The sequence below is a fragment of the Cupressus sempervirens genome, chromosome 6, assembly GCF_028749045.1.
Source record: "Cupressus sempervirens isolate cs-2001-9-10 chromosome 6, ASM2874904v1, whole genome shotgun sequence".
NCBI lineage: Eukaryota > Viridiplantae > Streptophyta > Pinopsida > Cupressales > Cupressaceae > Cupressus > Cupressus sempervirens.
The window spans coordinates 3529866-3550123 of record NC_143123.1 but is presented as its reverse complement, the minus strand read 5'-3'; the positions used below and the strand labels follow the sequence as shown (position 1 = coordinate 3550123).

The window sequence follows — 20258 nt, the reverse complement described above, 5'->3', positions numbered from 1 at the left end:
TTTATCAACTCACTAATTACTTCAGAAATATTGTCATAATACTCCAGCCCATGCTTACGAATTTGCTGCTACAATACTTTGTCCTCCAATCAGTCCACTACCTTCATAATACCATTCCCTCCAAGCGGCATAAGCGTCGGACAAGTAGTGAAGAAGATATGAGCAAAATATCAAATCTGCCTGTAGCCGGAAATGCAACTAAACTGCCTGATACTAAAGCCAATAAGAAAGAATTTCAAAGGCCAAACCCCAAGGGAATGACGTCTAGAATGTTACAAGAGAGGATAGACGTCCTCAAATGCCAAGAACAAAGCTGCAACTCACACACCAATTTCTTCTCATATTCAACCTGTCTAATGAAGCCACAAATGCTTCCTTTTATTCTATTCCCACGGGTCCCCTCAACTCATATGGGCAATGTGGGATAAAAGATGTGTAATATAAAACATATATTAAAATACCCCTTATGTCTCCCTTGGGTACACATCACCATAAAATAAATATTAAAGTAACACTTTAATATTTTACAATTAAATTAGACGTTACTTTAATAAAACTTCAGGCATTAAAATGTATTAGCAATCAGACTCCGAATAATGCGAGTGATAGCTCATCGAAAAGCTCTCACCGAGGAGTATCGAATCCAATCCCCAAAATTGACCTGCACTGTGTCCTGCCGACTTACTAAAAATAGTAAGTATGCCTGAAACTGAGTAAATCAACTTCGTTTTGGCCCAAACTGGAAATGACTAGGCCAAAACACTCCAAGATCCCATTAAACCCTTCGTTAGCCCTCGGGACCATGTAGAACAAGGCTAACGCGCACACACTTGGTCAACTGCTAAAATGGGGACATTACACTTATAGAATTACATATAAATAGACTTTCATAAAAATAAATATAGACATTGATATAAACAAACATAATATTTGAATAGGAGCATTAAAAAACCAAGAATTTGATTGCCTGAATAAAAGTTAAGAAAAAACATCACTGAATGCTATAGTATCTCATGTGTGCACAGGAACTAATAAAGAAAAAAGTTTTGCAGAAGAGGGGATACAGTGAGACAAGTATTCCTTCTCCATGAAGAAGAGATTGGACTTTTCAAGCTCGAGGCACAGTAGCCGAATGAAATCGGTCTCCTTAGAGGTCAATTTTTACTTTAAGAATGTCAAATTTAAACCCTCAGCACCCCCACTGGTGGAAGAATGACTCGTTGCCTGGGATTTGGTCCTTTGCCGCTAGCGCGACACTTGAGAGGCCCCTTCGGTTCGGACTTTGGGAGCTATATCATTCAAACACTTCTTCAGGTCTTTGTATGAAATAAATTTGTCCCGCCATTCTGGCAATGCTTCTTCAATCAACTTCTGCAGATTTTTACTGAATTTCATTCTAATAGCTAAATATTTTCCCTCTTTACTTGTCCACTTATTTGGATCTTCCCAATTTCATTTGCCAGATCACTTCTACCGTCAAAAATTTAGGCAAAGTTTTGCACAAAAACTCAATCTCAAAACCCAGACACCCCAGACAAACTCTGTTAGCCAATATTTCAGCCAAAAAATCCAATTCACACACTATAAACCTGCCATCAAATTCAACAAGAGCTAACAATCAACCTCTTAAAAAAAGTAACAGAGATTGGAGGGTGAAGAATGAATAGGCAAAGAAGATTTGATTTGCATTCTGATATTTGAAATTACAGAGATGGAGGAGGGAGGATAATATTTCGGTATTGCAAGCCATCATCTCTATTATCTTCTCATTTTGCCTCAACACCCTGCAAAGTATAAAGTGCATACTAAATTACTTGAATATTCCAAAAATATGAATATGATGGAAGGGAAGAAAATATGTGGACATGATTTTTTAGGAAAAGAAATTAGATATTTTCAAAGATATGCATTTAATTACAACTAGTAATCAATGTTAGAAATTTTAGAAGTTTATAGAAAAGCCTAAAATCGAGGAAAAAAGTATTTCATTGAAATAAGTAAATATAAAAAACTGTTCCACCATGACTATTTATTGTATTGGCCAAAGACACATAAAAGATTTTTAATAAATTTCACTAAACATATGAAAACTAGAAATATTATAAAATTACAAACATTGACAAAAATACTATATTTTGATTGGTTGAAGAAAAAAACAAAATCCTATGATAGGAACTAATAATAATGAAAATGCTTGTTAATATATCTAAAAAATTCTCGGACATGATACCATTAAAAGCTTGTTGCTTAACTATGCTAAAAAAGGTTGCTCTTCATATTGTCTATTCCTCTTCTTGGCATAAAATATGATTCTTGTTGAATTTATATAAAGAACGAGGTTGCTCATTTGTCACAATCTTGAACTGCACTTCTTATGCTTTTCCTTCAAAAAGAATGTTGTTGATATCATTCTTATTTTGCAAAAAAACATCATTCTTATTTTGTAGAAAAACTTTAATATGATAATTAATCCACAAAACGAACAACTTTAGTGTACAATTTAAATACAAACTTAAATATCAATGACCAAACTTTCTATGGAAAAAAAATTGAATAACTATCCATCTAATACTTTTGAGCAATATTTTTAACAATATTACTAGTCTCCACTACTTATGTAAAACAAGTGCCATGTAGTGGCATGTACTCACCTTATAATTTAATTGTATTTGTAATAAGTTTATAGAATATAATTGTTATTTTTTATATTTTAGATAAAATTAATTTAGTCTAATTCAAATGTTCTTTTACTCAAAGCTTATAATACAGTTAGAAAAATTATGTGAAAAGTGAAAAATAATTCATAATTAATAAATTTTGGTGTAGAGTTATAAATAAACTAATAGAATTGTTGAAAAAATGAAAACAAATTACATTATTAATTTTAATGTAGGCAACCCTTTTTATCGTGAATCTACAATGTAATCAATATTAAAATTAATATATGTTGTTAATGTGGTATCTGCTTCTTATATTTTATTTACAATTAATCTTTTTAAAATATATTATATATACTTCAATTATAATTTCATGTTTTTATATTAAATTTAAGTTTTTTTTTTAATGAACTTCCACTTTCTTCTTTCCGAAAAAGTCTAAGATAACACAATTTTCCTAATTAATAAAAATATTCCAACATTTTTTCATCACAATAATCCACATATACCTAGAAACCTAAGTAAATTTATTTTATTGCATTTTACTATATAAATATAAGGGTCGTTTAATTTTATCACTTTTGTTATATTTTATTTTAAAATTAAGTTTTTTATTTTATATTTATTTATGTCTTTTTATATACATAGTAATGTGTTTATTTTCCCTCTTACAAAACTTCATTATTAATGATATATCAGTATAAGTGCTTTGTAACTACGAGAATTTTGCCAAAAAGATTGCAATATGGAGAATCTCTGAAAAAAGGGCTCCTATAACACAAAACCAATTTAGCCAATCATATAATTTGTATAAAATTTAAAAATTATAAACGAATAACAAAACTTTATAAGTATTTGAATTATTCAAAAATAAGTACTTGTGATTGGATGGTAGATGATAAACTAATACAATACTTGTGCAAACTAAATGCAATAGTACTAACCTACGACAAGTACAATAATGTATTATATTTATAAATTTGAATTGTATATATATATATATACAATTGAACTGTTTGGATTTTTTTTTTTTTTTTGTCTACAATCTAATTCAATATTATTAATTAATGGCAAGTACTAGCCACTATGTGGCACTTGTATTTTAAGAGAAATTATGGTGGAGTTCACTATGAAATTAGTTAGTTATGAATATTTAGTATTATGAGAGAAATTATAAATAATTTAATTATAACTATAATTTTAAGTTTGAGTTATTTGTAGTTGCATTATGAATTAAATGAAAGTAAATATTGGCATTGAACTTAAATTGAAGTCACATTAATATTTTAAAAAAGAAATCGATATTAATATTTAATCTACCAATATAAGTCATTTATGATTTAAGATTATGTAAATGAGTAACATGATAATATTGTATGACATTTTATATGCACAAAGTGATTTGACATTTAGATACCATATGCACAATTGATGGAATTAAACCATATGGTTGTAAACTATGTATTTCTTATGTTTTGTTTAAAGTCTCCTGATATTTATTTTGTGATGGTTTTATGTGATTTGTATAGTTGGCCAAACTAAGATGTGTACCAAAGGCTTTTGAGATTTCTTTTATGATTATTTGACTCGATGTCATGATGTATTTTATAATTCAAATTGAGATTTATGTTTATGAGCATTTATGATGACTTGAGTCTTGAAAACCAATGCATTTCGAGTTTCCTATCATAGAACCAAATTTGATTATCAAATTTTTACGATATGGGAGACAGTTGTGATTTTTGACTTTTGGGAATGTAGTCTATGTGCATCATATGGATGTGGCTCACAACAGAGTTCAGGGCTCAAAGTGATTGCTGGGGTAGCTCATTGTAAGTTGTATAATATGTGATAACATAGTAATTTAAAATATTTAGACACACATTAAAAAGACAAGTTAGAGATTTTGGCTCGCTCATATCTTGAGTGCTTGTACAAGCTAAGGATGGGAATGAGATGATACCTAGTGAGAGGTATGACTAGTTTTCCTCATCTTCATGAGTGGGTATTTTGGGTTCGCATCTATCACATGGAGGGACTAAGGTTTAGAGTACCCAGTCTAGGGTAAGTCAATGCTCGTGGGTCCGGGGTCTAGTGAGAGACTAGTCCAAGGTAACTCAGGTAGTTTGACCATGTGATGACACTCCCATAGTATGTAGCTTGAGTCTCCTTCATGGTTTTTATATTTTCCTCAGGTGGTGTACTTGTGGATGTTTCTTTTGTTGGTGTATTTATCATGATTTGTTCTTATTGTTGGTGATTCACTTTCATTTATGACAATTGTTTATCTGTTGGTTAGTGTAATTTTGACATTTGACATTGATAAAGAAGTTATTATTCTTTTCATGATTGTATCTCTTTGCTTTTGATACTTCATTGTATTTAGTATCTCGATGTTGATTTGGTATGTGATGTTGGTATTGGATGAGCGTTCTTTCAACTTTGATTGTCTTTCTTTATCAATAGTTTGTGTACCCTTGAGATAGATTTGGCTATTAGGACTCCTTGCCTAGGATTGATTTTGGTGTTTCATATTTATATGTGGATTGTACATTATCTCACCTGTACGGTGGGAGTGGAAGCCTAGTTAGGTGACCACATGGTCGGGAGGTAGTGACTTCTTACCATTTGGGTCCCCCACAAATTGACACCAATGTTGGAAGTTTGTTGATGTGGTTGTAGGTCTTTATCATTCTTGTTCTCATCCCAAAGATTTCTATTCAGATGTTGTATCCATGTATTTATTTATCTTATATTTGGAGACTTATATTCAATTAATGTTTATATGTATCATGTGTCTTGTATTTTGAGATCCTATGTGATGTAGTTGTGTATTTTGATGTTTATTATTACATACCCTATGACATGTGCAGTGGATGTTGTTATCGAAATGTTATTTACCATATTAGTTGTATTTATGTGTTTTCTTATGAGGTTATGTATTTGTTATTCAGATATGATTGTAGATATTGTGCTTAAGATTAAAATTAATTGATAAAACCTTCTTTAACGTAACTCAACGTGAAGGAATCCTTGAGGAATGGAAACTGTATTTGTAAGTTCTTATGTGTACTTGATGTGTATGTGTATATTGCTTCTGCATTGTTATCATATGTTGTACAAACTGTTTTTAAAAAAATGATAAAACATTGTAACATAGTGGGTTAATTTCTCTTGGGTTCCCAAGTGGGGCGTTCCAAGCCTTGAGATGATTACAATGGTGAGAAGCAAACAAATGTTCATAATGTGTCAAATACAATAATGATTTATAATAACAACATGTAATTGTGGTTTTTAGTTGCTATAATTTAATGTGACTATTAGGTTAACATTAAATGTGAAATATATTAAAACCACTATGATTAGAGGAGTTGGAACTTAATTTATATAGGTAAAAATAAATATTACCAATAAAAATTTAAGTTTTTCCTTTAAATGGGGGAATTGTGAGTACTACAAAGATTCATTGACTAACACATTTGCATGAGAGAGTCATGCGGGGTTGGCTAAATGTTGGAGAAACAACCTATTGAAACCTAGAACAATAAACATTTTCTATTCAAGTCAATGAAATGATTTTGGATTTAGAAAAAGCTTATAGTGTTGTTGTCCACCAAAAATTAGAAATGAACAAAGTGAAAATCAACCCTCTACTAGTTAGGACCAATACATTCACACGTAGTATTTGATTCTAAAGAATTAGCAAATATTTTAAAGATTTGTTCAACCAATAATTCTCAATGCTAGCTATTATGTAGCATGACCATGTTGGTATAAATGCATATGTCTTCTAGAAGTTGTTAGGAAGTTATATGATGCTTTGAAGAACATGTTTGGTGATAATTGAATCAACTATTGTGTTGTCATTGATGTCAACTTGATAATGTATTTTGAATTTTTTATTAGGAAGAACTTAACTTACTAAATAGATGACAAATCAAGTGTACAATTGATTTATATGATGAATATAAGTTATTTTTTAAATTGAAAAGGAAAAATTCACCCTTAGAATAGTATAGTGGTCATATGTTTTGTCCTTGTTTTAGCCATATTTATATGTTTCATACACATTACAAATGAAAGTTACGAGGTTTTTTATTGTGTGTGTGTGTGTGTGTGTGTGTGTGTGTGTGTGTGCGTGTGTGTGTGTCTATATATATATATATATATATATATATATATATATATATATATATATATAGAGAGAGAGAGAGAGAGAGAGAGAGAGAGAGAGAGAGAGAGAGAGAGAGAGAGAGAGAGAGAGAGAGAGAGAGAGAGGAAAATAAATTTCATACTTATTAAAATTAATTTAGATCAATTAATTGAAACAAAATTAAGATTTATATAATCACATGAAATTTAAAAAAATAGATATAAACCATAAATTAAGAAATTTCATTTATTTATTTTAATTTCTATGATATGATTGATTGATCTAATTATATTGAATTAAATGAATGCATTAATATCTTGTCTTTAACAAACGAAATGAATTATGTCTCAAAATTTGATATTTAAAAAAAATATTGGTATCTAAATTTTAGAATTATAAATTTTATTTGTCATATCTATTAATTAAAGTGGTGAAAGGGAAACTTTAATTACTTTCAAGACTTTAAAAAAAATAAAAATTACTAATTATGTTTGACAAATTTTGATTATGTAATAGTTTTTTCTTTTTTCTTCTAATAAACTATTACACAATTTGCTTCTAAAATTTGTCAATTATATATAGATTGTGGAAATCTATTTTCTTTATTTTCTTTTTTTTTTTTTATCAAGAAAAGGCTAAAGCCCTATAATTTATATATAAAATTAAATTACAAGAAATCTTCTTTCAAACAAGCATTGGTAACAAAGAATGGAGAATAAAACCTCCAGTCTTGCCTGAAATTGAAGTCCTGTATTATTACATGAGTAAAAAGGGCATACCCTAGTTTACAAAGTCTCACCAGGGATATTCTTTTTCCATATCATACAAGTAAGTTTGATACATTAGTTTTTATATCTAGCTGCATCCTTTCGCATAGAATATTATTAATTGAAGGTTACTCTTGACTTCTCTTTTGAATTAGAATCATTCTATATAAGTACCATCATCTTCCATATGTTTCAATCGATAAATTAAAGGTATTATCTGGAATGGTTCTCTATGATCTTCAACTTCCCTTTCCATTTTCCGAGCTCATATTCAAACACTACTCAAGAGAAATTTGTTAGCTAAGTTTCGAGATAAAAATGTTCTATTATGAGTCCTTTGGAAATAGAGTTTTAATAAAAAATTAAGACATGATTCTTCTTACATTATAGAATATCATCAAACTTGGTCTATTACAATTCTGATGTATCTTAAAAATTTGCATGACAGATATAACCATAAAAAGGAAAAAAAAGGAGATCGACCAAGTCTAATAGAAAATTAGAACCTTGATCTAAAGAATACTAAAAACCTTGAAGAAATTGAATGAACTCAATCTACTCATCTTCCTTACATCTAGATATTGATTAAGCTTTTTTGTTAATTATTATATAATCTAAGGCTAACTACCAAGAATATTGAACTCTCATTGTTCATGCGAATGACCTACTTTTATTGATTGATATTGTTCTTATTAAATTAGTAATAACATAGTTGCTAATATGAACACTATGATAAAGTTAAAGGGCATGGTTCCTAAGATGGCTTTTGATGATCCCATCTCATACCCACATCTTTATGCAAGTCTCTTAAATACTCATTTTCTGATCTTAAGAGTGGTTTATAGGATTTTGGGCAAATCAACAATTCCGAGTGGTATAGAGTTCCTAGTGATATACTGTGAATGTTCATAGCCATGAGAAGCTTGGCCAAATCTAACAAGACTAATCTAAATGTGCTCTGCAAATGGCTCTTTAAGGCAAATATGTAGGAAATATTGATTAGGTTTTTGCCAATATTTGGAATGGTATGTTTATTTGTCGATTTGTCACTATGATCTACCCTTAGATAGTCAACAACACATAACCCACTATATGTTAGTGTCGATGTTTGACACAACTAAGCTCGTAAAATGGCTCCCAATTGTGAGAAGGAATATTACATTCTTACAAATTTATTTTCATGTTTGTCCAACATCTAGAGATAACTGGATGGATGAGTACTTACAAGAAGAATGTTTGGATGTATGGGAGACAGATCAGCTCTTAATGCTTGATTTAATGGAGCTACCTATCTTAGAGATTGAAGAATCTACAGAAGATGAAGAGCCTCGTTCTTCTCTCATTATGGAAGAGGATGTTGATGTTCATTAAGCCCCTCCCATGAATAAGAAATAAATTGCTAAGGATTCAACCTACAAAGAGACTCATGAAGGGAAAATTTGTAAATTATTGTTCATAGTAACATTCAATGAATAGATTGCAATGGTTGGATGAATTAAATAAAAGTTGCTATAAAAAAAGATGTAAGAAGTAGGACACCTACTCTACAAGCTTAAAAATACAGATTCTTATGATCTTATATATATATATATATATATATATATACGGATGAAGGTCCAGAGGCCAAAAAAGATTATACTTTGTTGAATCACCATGAAGATACCTTAGAAAATTAATAAAGTGTATCTCTTACTATTGGGTAACACATCTCATTCATTGAGATTTCAACTAAAGAGAATTTAAAATGTTCATTAAATGATTAAGGAACTCATGATTATGAATCTAAATATTAGTTAGGATCTAAATTTACAATCAAATAATTATAAATACTAAAAATTGAAGAATATATCAATTATCTATAAACGTACGAATAATAATCTATTCCCAGAATCCTAAGCAAGCAACATCTATGCAAAAAACCAATTAAATAAGGAGGAATAAAGCTTTAGAGAAAATAAAAAGCATAAAAGAGGCACAAACACAAAACCAACCCTGGAGAAATAGAACAAGCAGAAAGAAGAACAAACTAAAGAAAGAAAACAAACCTCGATGCAAAACCAAAGAGAACAAAAGAACAAGACAAGGGCAAAAACAAAGGACTAAACCCTAAAAACAAAAATAGGGGAAGAAGGACAAACCTAAAAAAATTCATTCATGAAAGGAGCCAGATGATTGAGGGGCAAAGGGAGAGGGCAAAAAAAGAAGGAGAACAGAAAGTAGGGAGAAGAAAAGGGAAAAGAAAAGCAAAATGAAGAGATGGGTGTAAAGGCAAGAGAGAAAACAAAAAAGAAGCAAAAGGGCTAGAAACAATGAGACATGGGCCGAAGAGACAAGCTAAGGAGGACAAAGCAAAAAAGAGAAAAGCCTAAGGACAAAAGGGAATAGGAATAAAGAGAACTAGCGACAAAAAACAAAAAATGAGAGATAAAAACCCAGACAGCATTCAAAAGAATCTAAGCTAAGAATATGTAAATTAGCCAGATAAAAGAGCTGAAAACTATATTCTATTAGCATTTCTAGAAGAATTTTCATAAGATATGTTAAAGACGAAAAAAATCTCTCCAGAGATAGAGACTTGCATAAAAGCTACATGGTAGCCCCCAAACTTAGATACATTATGTTTTAATATGTTTAAGAGGAGCAAAAACAATATACAAAACAAAGATAAAGACTTCCCCTATCAAAAGGGGCGAAGTACCAAAATTTGGATATGCAGCTATACATAAACATGATATAGAGTAAGATAGGCAAAATAAAGAAACCACCCACCCAAGGATTTTATGCTTGATCTTCAACTTTTCAAAAGACCATAATCAAAGATAATATGAAAGTCGTTTTCTCCTGACTTGACCTGTTGAAATTTGGCAAAGAGAAATCCAACTTGTTCACATCAGAGAAGTCAATCCTTGGCTCAATGTAGGAGTCAAAGATTTTGAGGTAAGTGAGGAGCCAATCTATGCTCTGATCTTCCGCAATGTCTCTCCACCTAAGCATAAATGCAATGATTGCTTTCATCTTTGGCCATTCCTTGTTAAAGAGAGTCCAGTCTCTAACAAGTAATATGGGGGCACCTAGGCACAACAACATGGGCAAGACTTCGAGGAGGGTGAGACGAAATCTATTCTCTTAGTTACTATTTATATGAAACTATATAATATATTATGTATTTTTAATTTTAATTTTTTTTTATAATGCATTATTTGTTTTTATAGTTTTTAATCAAAGAGTGGCTCAATTTAAGGTTATGATGTCAACTATTAAACAAGATTTGAGGTAAGAAATAACCAGGGTTTTTCCCTATCCACCCTAAGATTGCCGGTGACACAAATAAACTATTACTCTCAGGGTACTAATAACCGTTGATCTTTGCCGTGAAACGAAAAACAGGGTTCTAGACTGGGAACTTTCAGGTCAGTGATATCAGCTGTCTTGTTTTAAGGTCAATTTTAAATTTTCCCTTCCAAATTTTTACCGTTGGAGTGCCTCGTTTTTAGCTTTTTGCTTTCCAGAATTATTGATCATTTTAAAATATCCTAAAACAATGGTCGAGAAGGTATTCAAAAGCTTTTGGAATCACCATTTTCTGTTGCTTTTACAGGGTTTAAATGGAATGACTCACTGCTTCTCACTGTAGGATTTAAGGATTTTCTGTGATGTGTATGTCTGCAATTTTTTGCACTGAAATGTGCAATTCCATTGTTCTTTACGGGAAGCAAACAAGAGGCCGCCAAGATTTTAGAAGCTTGGAAAGTCTTGGACTGTGTAGAGAAGTTCCTAAAGGTCGGTTTGATTTTCCCCTAAATCATTTACACGGTATGCCTGTAATGTCAGGGTTTTTGCCAGAATCCTCTGTCAAGATTTCATTTACTGCGAACCGCTGTTCATAGTTTTCTTCTGTTCTGTATTCCTTTTATAACTCTTGATTCTCCCTCATTTTATTTTTATCGATCTTGCAGGCTTGAGCAATCCAATCCTCTAAATATTATAGAACAAGAAAACACACTAAAGTAATACGCAGTTGTAAAAACTTTCGTGTAGCCATCTAAATCATCATTGGAAGAAAATAAAATACGGTCTACTGTTTTTTCCAACATGTCTTCTGTGAAAGGGTTCAACTTATCCTTTTTGAATTAATAATGTATCAGCAAATGGTCTATTTAACTTGAGTTTAGCTTTTTCCTCGCAGTAAAATTATGTGGTCTAACCTTGACCGTGGGACTTCAATTGTTTGTCTACTGGGTCAATTTCCTACCTGTTTTATCCTTATGCTAGAAAACGTTAATGCCTTTAGAATTATCTGCATACTCCGAGCAGAGTTGTGTTAGAGTATTACTGCTCTTATAAGTTTTGCTGCAGCTTGTATCATTTGCCTAGGGTTTTACTCTGCTTAGGGTTTGATTTTGGAGAAATGTCCGCCCATATAATGCTATTCCTCAAATGTATTCTATCACCATTCAGCTACTCTCTTCTCTCAAAATATTCCGTCATCTCCACATCATAATTGGCTGGTGTCAAATCCTCAAATGAGCCACAAACCAAGCAGAAGAAACTTGGAGTAAGCGACAAAAAATTGCTGTGATCCACCTTTAGCTCAACGAATGTGGGTTTTCTGAGTGCCAAGTTTTAGTGATTGGTAGGAGGAAGGAAGATTGTCCAAAACTAATTCAGACATTGTGCTAACCTTGCATACATATCTTCTAACTTCAACACTGACAAGAAGCAATCATTTAAGAGGCAGATATAATATGATAGGGCCTACTTTCATAAAGCAATTTGGACTTACATTTAATTTTTTTGGTTGAATTTTTATGACATTGATATACTCAGCTTCAACTATCCATTATGATGAGTATTTCCCCAAGTTAAAACTTGAATACGTTTAGTTTAAAGACAAAAGGGAATTAATGAGATGCCAGGATTCCCATGTTTCATCCAGACTTGTTAGTAATCTTGATGGGATAGTAAAGTGGAAAATGAAGAAGGCTTCTTCTGTTCCACTGCAGTTCACAGTTGGTGGTTCAATACTTGCAATGCCTGCATGCATACCTGGACCCAAGTACAAAGAACAACAGTTTACCATTGGTCTGATACTCGCAAAGCCTACACGCATACCTAGACCCAAGTACAATAAGTCAAAAGAAATTTGGCACATGACTGAAATTTGGAATCAACTTTTTGGTATGATTGATTTTCTTTATTTTATTGTTATCCAAAAGATAAATGAGAAACATTTCCGCACAAAAGAATGTTTGTTACAAATTTCAAGTAATTTGCGAGAGATAGAGAGTAGCTTTAGTGGACATATTCTATGAGATTCCAAGAAAAATAAAAAATTAGGCAATGTAATGGAAAAATCTTGGCAATCCCGTGGTATAGAACAGAGCAGATTTTTTGAAAAAGAATATAACCTTTACCTCACATTGGCTGGTAAGCTATGTCTGGCAAGACATATATATTATGATAAATGGAAATTCTGCCTCAGTAGAACTGGACATCTAACACAGTATTTACCTTGGTTTTAACACTATAGTATTTTACTTAGTTTTAGTACTTAATTTGCTAGGCGATACAGAGCTTAAATGTACTATTTGAGCCTTAAATGAACTAATTAAGCTTTATATTTGATAATTCTAATACTTCTGTGCCTGACTGAATATAACAAGTCCATGTTATGAGATGAGGTGGGAAATGCTTCTTGACTGGTGACTGATTGAGTACCTTCTGTTTGTTTTTTTGGTTGCTGAACAACTGTAATGCCTGATAATATTGAACAGAACATCATTACAGATACTTGCTATCTCTAATTTGTACATAGTTTGGAACCTTAGCTGGCCATGTAAACTTCAGACCTTATACATTAAACCCTTTAGTTGATTGAATTTTAGCTGTATTAGCATCTTACTAATTTGGACAAGATCAAAGTTGGAAAGAGAAGATCAAGGTTGTTGAGTAAGTGACATATTTTGCTTCTTTCAAGCCCAAGCATATACAGGTGCACCACTTCTTATAGAATGGTTGGTCTGGTGTCATGTTGGACAATTCAAACATTTCTTCATTGCACCTCCTCACTCTTTTCAGTTGCTCTCCATCTCGCAATTATATTATCATGTTCTGCTCTCCGTTTATCTGCTGATCCTAATTTTTTCTCCCCTTGTTAGTCTGTAAACAGACATTTGGTTGTGAGCTTTCATCCCTGCATGTGTATTATTGTTATAATTAATTTGTTTGCTGAAACTTAAACTGTGGGGTATGCTAGAATCTATAATTAAAGCCCCAACCACTAACCACAACCCCGGTATTTTCACTCTGAAGGATGTAGCAAGAAGGCTCAGCAAGCCCTTAAGAGCATTGAAGACTAGTCTTTTTAAACAATCCGCACTTGGAAATCGCTCAGGTTCTTTCTCAACAGAAACTTTTAACTGTTGGATATACCATATAACTGCTTCCATATATTGCAATCGGCTATACTATTGCACCTCATCTGGCGCAGGTGCTAGTTAGTTTTGTTCTTGTTCACATAGTAATAGGTTATTGTGAGATCAAATCTATTAACGGTTATACATAATCAATTTTGGGTACATCTTAAAGAGTATTCAAATGTATTTATAACTTTACCAATATATGGATGATTCCTTTTGCTGCCATTATATGGTAGCAGAGCAATGAGGTTGGTAGAGCAGAAAAGCCTAGGAAAATAGGAAAGAGAGTGCAGAAGACACACAAATTTCAAGTGATACATAAGTTTTCCAAAAGTAAGAGGTGCACCAATCTACACGTTTGGAAAAAAATTACGGCAAAGAGCAGATGCTAGGCTTGTTTCTATTTCTCATTATTATTTCTTGGAAAAGGTGAAACAAGAATTCATGCAACAAATAGAGCAGGGCTGGAAATCATGTCAATGAAATGGAATCAGACATACTCAATTAGTTGAGCATCTTCCATATTGATCCTTTTGTTCATTGTCCTTGGCAGAAAAAAAAGGACACTAACCAAATCCTTATCAACTCTCACCTTTAGTTTATATCATATATTTGTTTTAGTTTTTTTTTTTAGTTTTTGTTTTTAAATTTATTTTTTGTGTGATAAACAAGTAAAGAGGGATTATTTTAGTGTGTCACATATGTCTGGTATGGACAACCATAAGTACATACCAAACCTCCAAGAGGCAGAAAGACTAGAATGAAGCCAAACTCTTTCCATTGCCGTAATTAGTAAGGGATTCAAGACAAACCTTATTTCATCCCACTCTCAAACAATATATCCCTTGTCAATTGGATGTGTAAAAGTGTTTGCACCTTCCAACATTTTTGTTAAAGTTGAACAGATTTCTATTATCCATCGTTTTAAGCAATACAATTGTTCTGGAGTTGATGCAGAAATAGTGCACACAATCAAATCCAGAAACAATTGTATTGTTCTAAACTTATTTGTTATTACGAGTCTAGAGTTTTCATCATTATTTTAAGGTCATGGAACAAAGAAGAAAGATACTAAAATTCTCGTTTCAAGGATCATAACTCAAGTTGAAGAGCTTTAAGCCATTCATCATTGAGGGGTTTAAAGGATCTTTGAAAGAACCTAGACCCAACAAAATCGAATAAGGGACACTTCCAGCATAGAGTAATTCATGTCCTTAGATACCACAACTTATCAATGACCAACACTGTACCACAAGACATCAGAGATCACTACTGCACCACAATTAATCAAAGATCATTACTACCCTGTAACTCATTAGAGATCTCACTACAGCACAACTGCCCAAAGATTGTTCGATTTGCAAAATAGCCCCACAACTCATCAGAGATCACTACTGCACCAAGTTTAGACATAAAATCAACAAGGGTAGCCACCCTAGAATGGAACTCCCCAAAAATCCTTAGGTCGTTGTGGCCTGAAACTACTCTACTGCCAACTTCTCATTCTACAGAACTGCCATGAGATCTTTATAGCACTGTTCTGGCACTAGTTCTGTCGTTTAATTCCTTGGAACTTCCATAACTATCCTTAAACATTTCCTACTCATCATACGCATCTTTCTTTATAGTTTTGTCTACTGTATCCTGTGTTACTGTCCTATGCTCTCTTGTGATAGTCTTCTTGAAACCCGACTGTCATGAAGCCTATCTCAAACTATAGAAGGGATTGCAGTCTACATGCCCCTATCCACTATCCTGTTTTGCCAACAAATGTGCCTTTTCTAACCTTCTATGACTGTCTTCTGTGTTCCATGTCCTGTGACTGTCATACCATGGATCATGTCATGTCAAAGTGCTTCCACGTGCTTATGAATGTATGGTTTAACTGACCTTTCACGCATCTTTCATCATGTAAACTCATGCTTCTATTTGAGGTGTACTAGCCTCCCTTGATGGTCAAACCAATAGATCTCTGTCACCACAAGAGAATTATCGTGGAACAGTTTCTTTCCTCATATCCATGAAAATCCACAAACATTTTCAACTCAGCACTGTTGAAGAGAGCAGCACACCTGCATGGATTTGCCATGTCTTCATGTTGATGTTTCAGTAGCTGTGTTAGAGATCTTCCTTACCTGTGATTGCTTGTGACAATGTAGTAAAGCCGGACTCACCATGGTTTGGTTGTAATTGTTGGAATTTGTTGTCGCTATCTTCCTGTGTATAGCTGTCGACCATCCTGGGGATTCAAACTTGCATCAGAGATACATATCTTAATCTCGCTGAACCTGAAGTCTGAACACAACTGGCATCCGTACTGGAGTTTTTGGAGCCTACAGTTTCTATGAAAGATTGAGTTGGTGCTGGGCATGCAGATTCGCTCATGAACGACTGGTGAATAGGCTGAAGCAAACCACTGCTGTTAGGATTTCTCACCTGTTTTAAAAAGTCACTGGATTAACAATTGTAACACGCATCAAACATGGTATTCCAGCTGGACATTCCTGTCTATGACTCAGCTGCTGAGTCATCTCGATCAGTTGTGTTATGCTGACGATTACATCCTCTCTCACGTCGTTCTTTCATATTCTCACTTCATCATGAAGTTACAATGACATGGCACCATTTTAATAATTGACTTGGCTCAATATGTGTGTAAGTTGGCATCATGAACTCTTGGTATCATGTGCATTATGTTTTGACATCTCTGTCGGGTGACTAGGGTCGTGTATTCGACATGTTATAAGTATCATTGTTATGAGTAACAGTGTTTGCAACCGACGACTCCTTGGCTTCCCGTGAGTTTTTTCACTCTATGATTGTTTCATTGAATAAAGGGCCAGAAGACAAAAATAATGCGTGTGAAACTATTATGCTATTTGAGGCAAGGCAGATTGCAGAGACAGTCATCTAAGGTCTGCATGTAGAGTTCATGACAGTGATTTATGTTTTATGCTGGGCACGTTGTAGTAATATGTTGGATCTGTATATGATTAATCCATAGACATGTTTTGTAATTGGTTCTGTGAGAGATTGTGTGATATCTGTGAGATGCTTAGAGCATTATATGCCCTGTGTTTGAACTGATATCTCAGTATGTGCATGAATTGTAAATAATGTGATTGTTTAAAACTGTTAACAGTCATAAGCCTGATATTGGTGTGTTTTTGAAGCATTTAATAAAGGATACTTTTTGGCGTGGCTGGGTTTTCCCCTTGAGTAGGAGGGTTTTTCCAGGGTACATCTGGTGTTGATTGTATTTTTGTTCTATCTGCTTTTATCATGCTATTCTGGTTCAAAATTTAACACTTCAGAGATTGTCTGCAATTGTATTTTTTTAATGTTGTAATGTCCGGCTCAGGAAGAGCTGATGCAAACAACAGAAGCCGACTATTTATTTTTTCATTTTAAAAGTTGCCTGCATGTTCATCAGTTTAATTGACAACATCACTGACTACATATGGATCCTCATTAGCTGGTTTTTTGACTGATTAGTCCTATGAAGTCTAAGCTGCAGAGCTCTGTGGGGCAAGGGTAAGACATGCTGCCACTTCATCACCAACTATAAGGTCTCTTCTGACAACTCAAACATAGCCTGTGAGAGAAGTTTTACTTTTCCAAGATGCTCAAGAGACTACCCTTCTAGTTATTTCCAGTTTTCTGCACCATGGACTTGATTCTCTGTGTCTATTAATAAAAGTTGAAAGATTCATTTTTGCAAATTCCTCCCCATACGCATGGATGTCAAAATAGCTCCAAGTCAGGTGCTACCTGCCTCATACAAAATTATATCTAGAGCCATCTAAATCTCTGTATACCTGTGATGAAGCTTGGTAGGAGTAACATCAACACCTCTACAAGTAGCCACGACTACACTCACTGTTTGATAAACTATTCCAGTACGTTCAAATACATTGTTTTCAGTGTCATCACGATCTGTAGTTGCAATACCCAGAACTTAGACGCTACTTACCAAAGGATATGCTATCTGATAGTCACTCTCCTTTCCAGTTATTAATTGACCACTATCATCAAGACTCTGATCACCATCATCCCTTATTATCTTTTTCAATTGCAAAGGCAAGATGAGTGGATTTAGAACTAGAAGCTGCTACCAATGCTCTTGCTCGAGGGAACCATTCACGGGTTTGAAACATAATGCCATCCTAGCTTCGCCCTTTCATGGAACATAGAATCATGCCAAGGACTGTTATATCAACCTTTAACATTTCTCTTTGCATTTCAGCGCTAGTCTTTGATCGCAAAAGTCTTCATGCCTGTTTTATTTTGGATTATCGGGAAGATGAGGGACTAGTCTTGTTGTTTCAAAATCTGCTTTTATATATATATATGGTTGCCCCTCAATGTGCAAGTTATTTCATAGAATCAAAACCAAAATGCCTTAAGATATCATCTTGGTCTTGTTTGTTCCATTCATGAGTAAAGCTTGGCAAAAAGCCAAGGGTGAGATAATGTTGCTTGTTTGGATGGAAGCTTGGGCAGACAAAGCCTTTTTGAAAGCCTGGCACTTGGATGCTGCCATGGAAGAGATCGGGCCTAAGGCCATGAATGAGTAAGCAAAGGAAATTTCGATATTCGTCAAGGAGGTTCTGAAATTGCTTGATGACAAGGATTTGTTGAAGATCAAATCCATCATGAACCAGGTCATGGTGACAATGTTGGCCACAGTGGCACAAAAGTTGCAAGTCTTGATGATGGGAATGGTGTTCTGGGCATTTTGTCCAATCTCCTTGTGTAAAGTATTCATGTTGCATGGCAAGTCTTGATGATGGGAATGGTGTTCTCAGCATTTTGTCTAATCTCCTTGTGTAAAGTATTCATGTTGCATGGGTTCCTAAAATTATTGCAATGGATTATTGCAAATGAGCATTAAAATCTCCTATGCCTTTCGGTCAATGCCAAAGGCAAAAACTATTAGTGCTTTAATGTAATGTTCACAATTTGATGTGTCTGCTGCTACGAGAATTATCTTTTCTGTGAAAGAGGTCTTAATATTTTACTGCTATGAGAATTCTTTTTTCTGTGAAAGGAATTAATATTTTTTTCAGTGGTGGATTTCACTTCTATTGATTCTTTTGTTTCTTGGAATTTGACTTTTTTCTTGTGCAACTGCAGAATGCAATCTGTTAGTTATGGAGAACAGCTAGAATGAAAGTTAGATAAGGTTTAGTCATCATCCACTTAAGAGCAAGTAGATTTCCACAATCCATGAGATCATCTGCAATTTTGTTTCTGGATTTAATTGTGTAAATATTTTTTGATGCAAAATTACTTACACAATTGAATCCAGAAACAAAATTGCAGATGATCTTCCACTTGAATTGGTTTTGGATGTTCAGTTGTTTATATTATTGTATATAAATAGTTCAGTTTTTTAAAATTTGTTTATCAGCAAGCTTATTAATTATACGATTCCTCTCAGATATCTGAAGATGGCTAGGCGGAAGTCAACAGTCCCCAGGAAAAAAAGTGGTAATGCTCCTGATTCCACTCCCACTGCTTCCACTCCTGTTCGTCCTGCAGAATCTTCCAGTGCTGGTGCTGCAAGGGCCAGACGTAGTGCTGAGGCTCCACGTGCAACAACAACACCAAAGAGTGTGAGGAAGCCTCACAGATTTAAACCTGGAACTGTTGCTCTTAGAGAAATAAGAAGATACCAAAAGAGCTTTGAACTGTTGATTCCAACATTCCCGTTTGTGAGAGTTGTGAGGGAGGTGACAACACATTATTCACTAGAGGTGGATCGATGGACTGCTGAAGCTTTAATAGCTTTGCAAGAGGCTGCTGAGGACTACATTGTAAATTTGTTTGAGGATACAAACCTGTGCGCAATTCATGCTAAACGAGTAACAATAATGCCCAAAGATTTACATTTAGCTAGACGCCTTCGTGGTGTACATGTTGATAGGCCATGGTGAAATTTCTATATTGTACCTGCATTTACTATTTTGTACTTCTACTTTGGTCTCTACATGTCTATGCCATTGGTAAACCTAAATGTATAATATGGAAGCCCTACTTTCTTTGAAGTTTGATGATGTGTCATTCTTTTCTTGGGTTTTTCAGTTTGATAACAATCTAATACTATCCTCATGTTTATTGCTTTGATATCAGGGACATAATTAGTAGTATCATCATGAGTTTAGAAGTAAAATGCCTCTTAATGTTTTAGAGACTAAATCATTAGTATCATGGGTGAAACAAGGTTGCTATATGATTTTTTGGATGAATAAGATGATCT

At 33.5% G+C, this 20258-nt stretch overlaps 1 protein-coding gene across 5 annotated transcripts; it reads left to right on the top strand.

Annotated features, from left to right (window-relative positions):
* The first annotated feature begins 10845 nt into the window (after positions 1 to 10845).
* LOC149550692 (histone H3-like) lies at positions 10846 to 20050 on the top strand. 5 transcript variants are annotated; one of them, XM_089786260.1, is made up of 4 exons: positions 10846 to 10987; positions 11176 to 11357; positions 19133 to 19181; positions 19440 to 20050. In XM_089786260.1, exon 4 carries the CDS (start codon positions 19450 to 19452, stop codon positions 19933 to 19935), a length of 486 nt encoding a protein of 161 aa, XP_089642386.1. In that variant the 5' UTR covers positions 10846 to 10987; positions 11176 to 11357; positions 19133 to 19181; positions 19440 to 19449; the 3' UTR covers positions 19936 to 20050. The 5 variants fall into 5 exon arrangements, with proteins under 5 accessions (XP_089642386.1, XP_089642383.1, XP_089642385.1 ...); XM_089786257.1 differs by lacking the exon at positions 19133 to 19181; XM_089786259.1 differs by lacking the exon at positions 19133 to 19181 and having other exon boundaries at positions 10883 to 10987; positions 11212 to 11357.
* Positions 20051 to 20258: the final 208 nt, after the last annotated feature.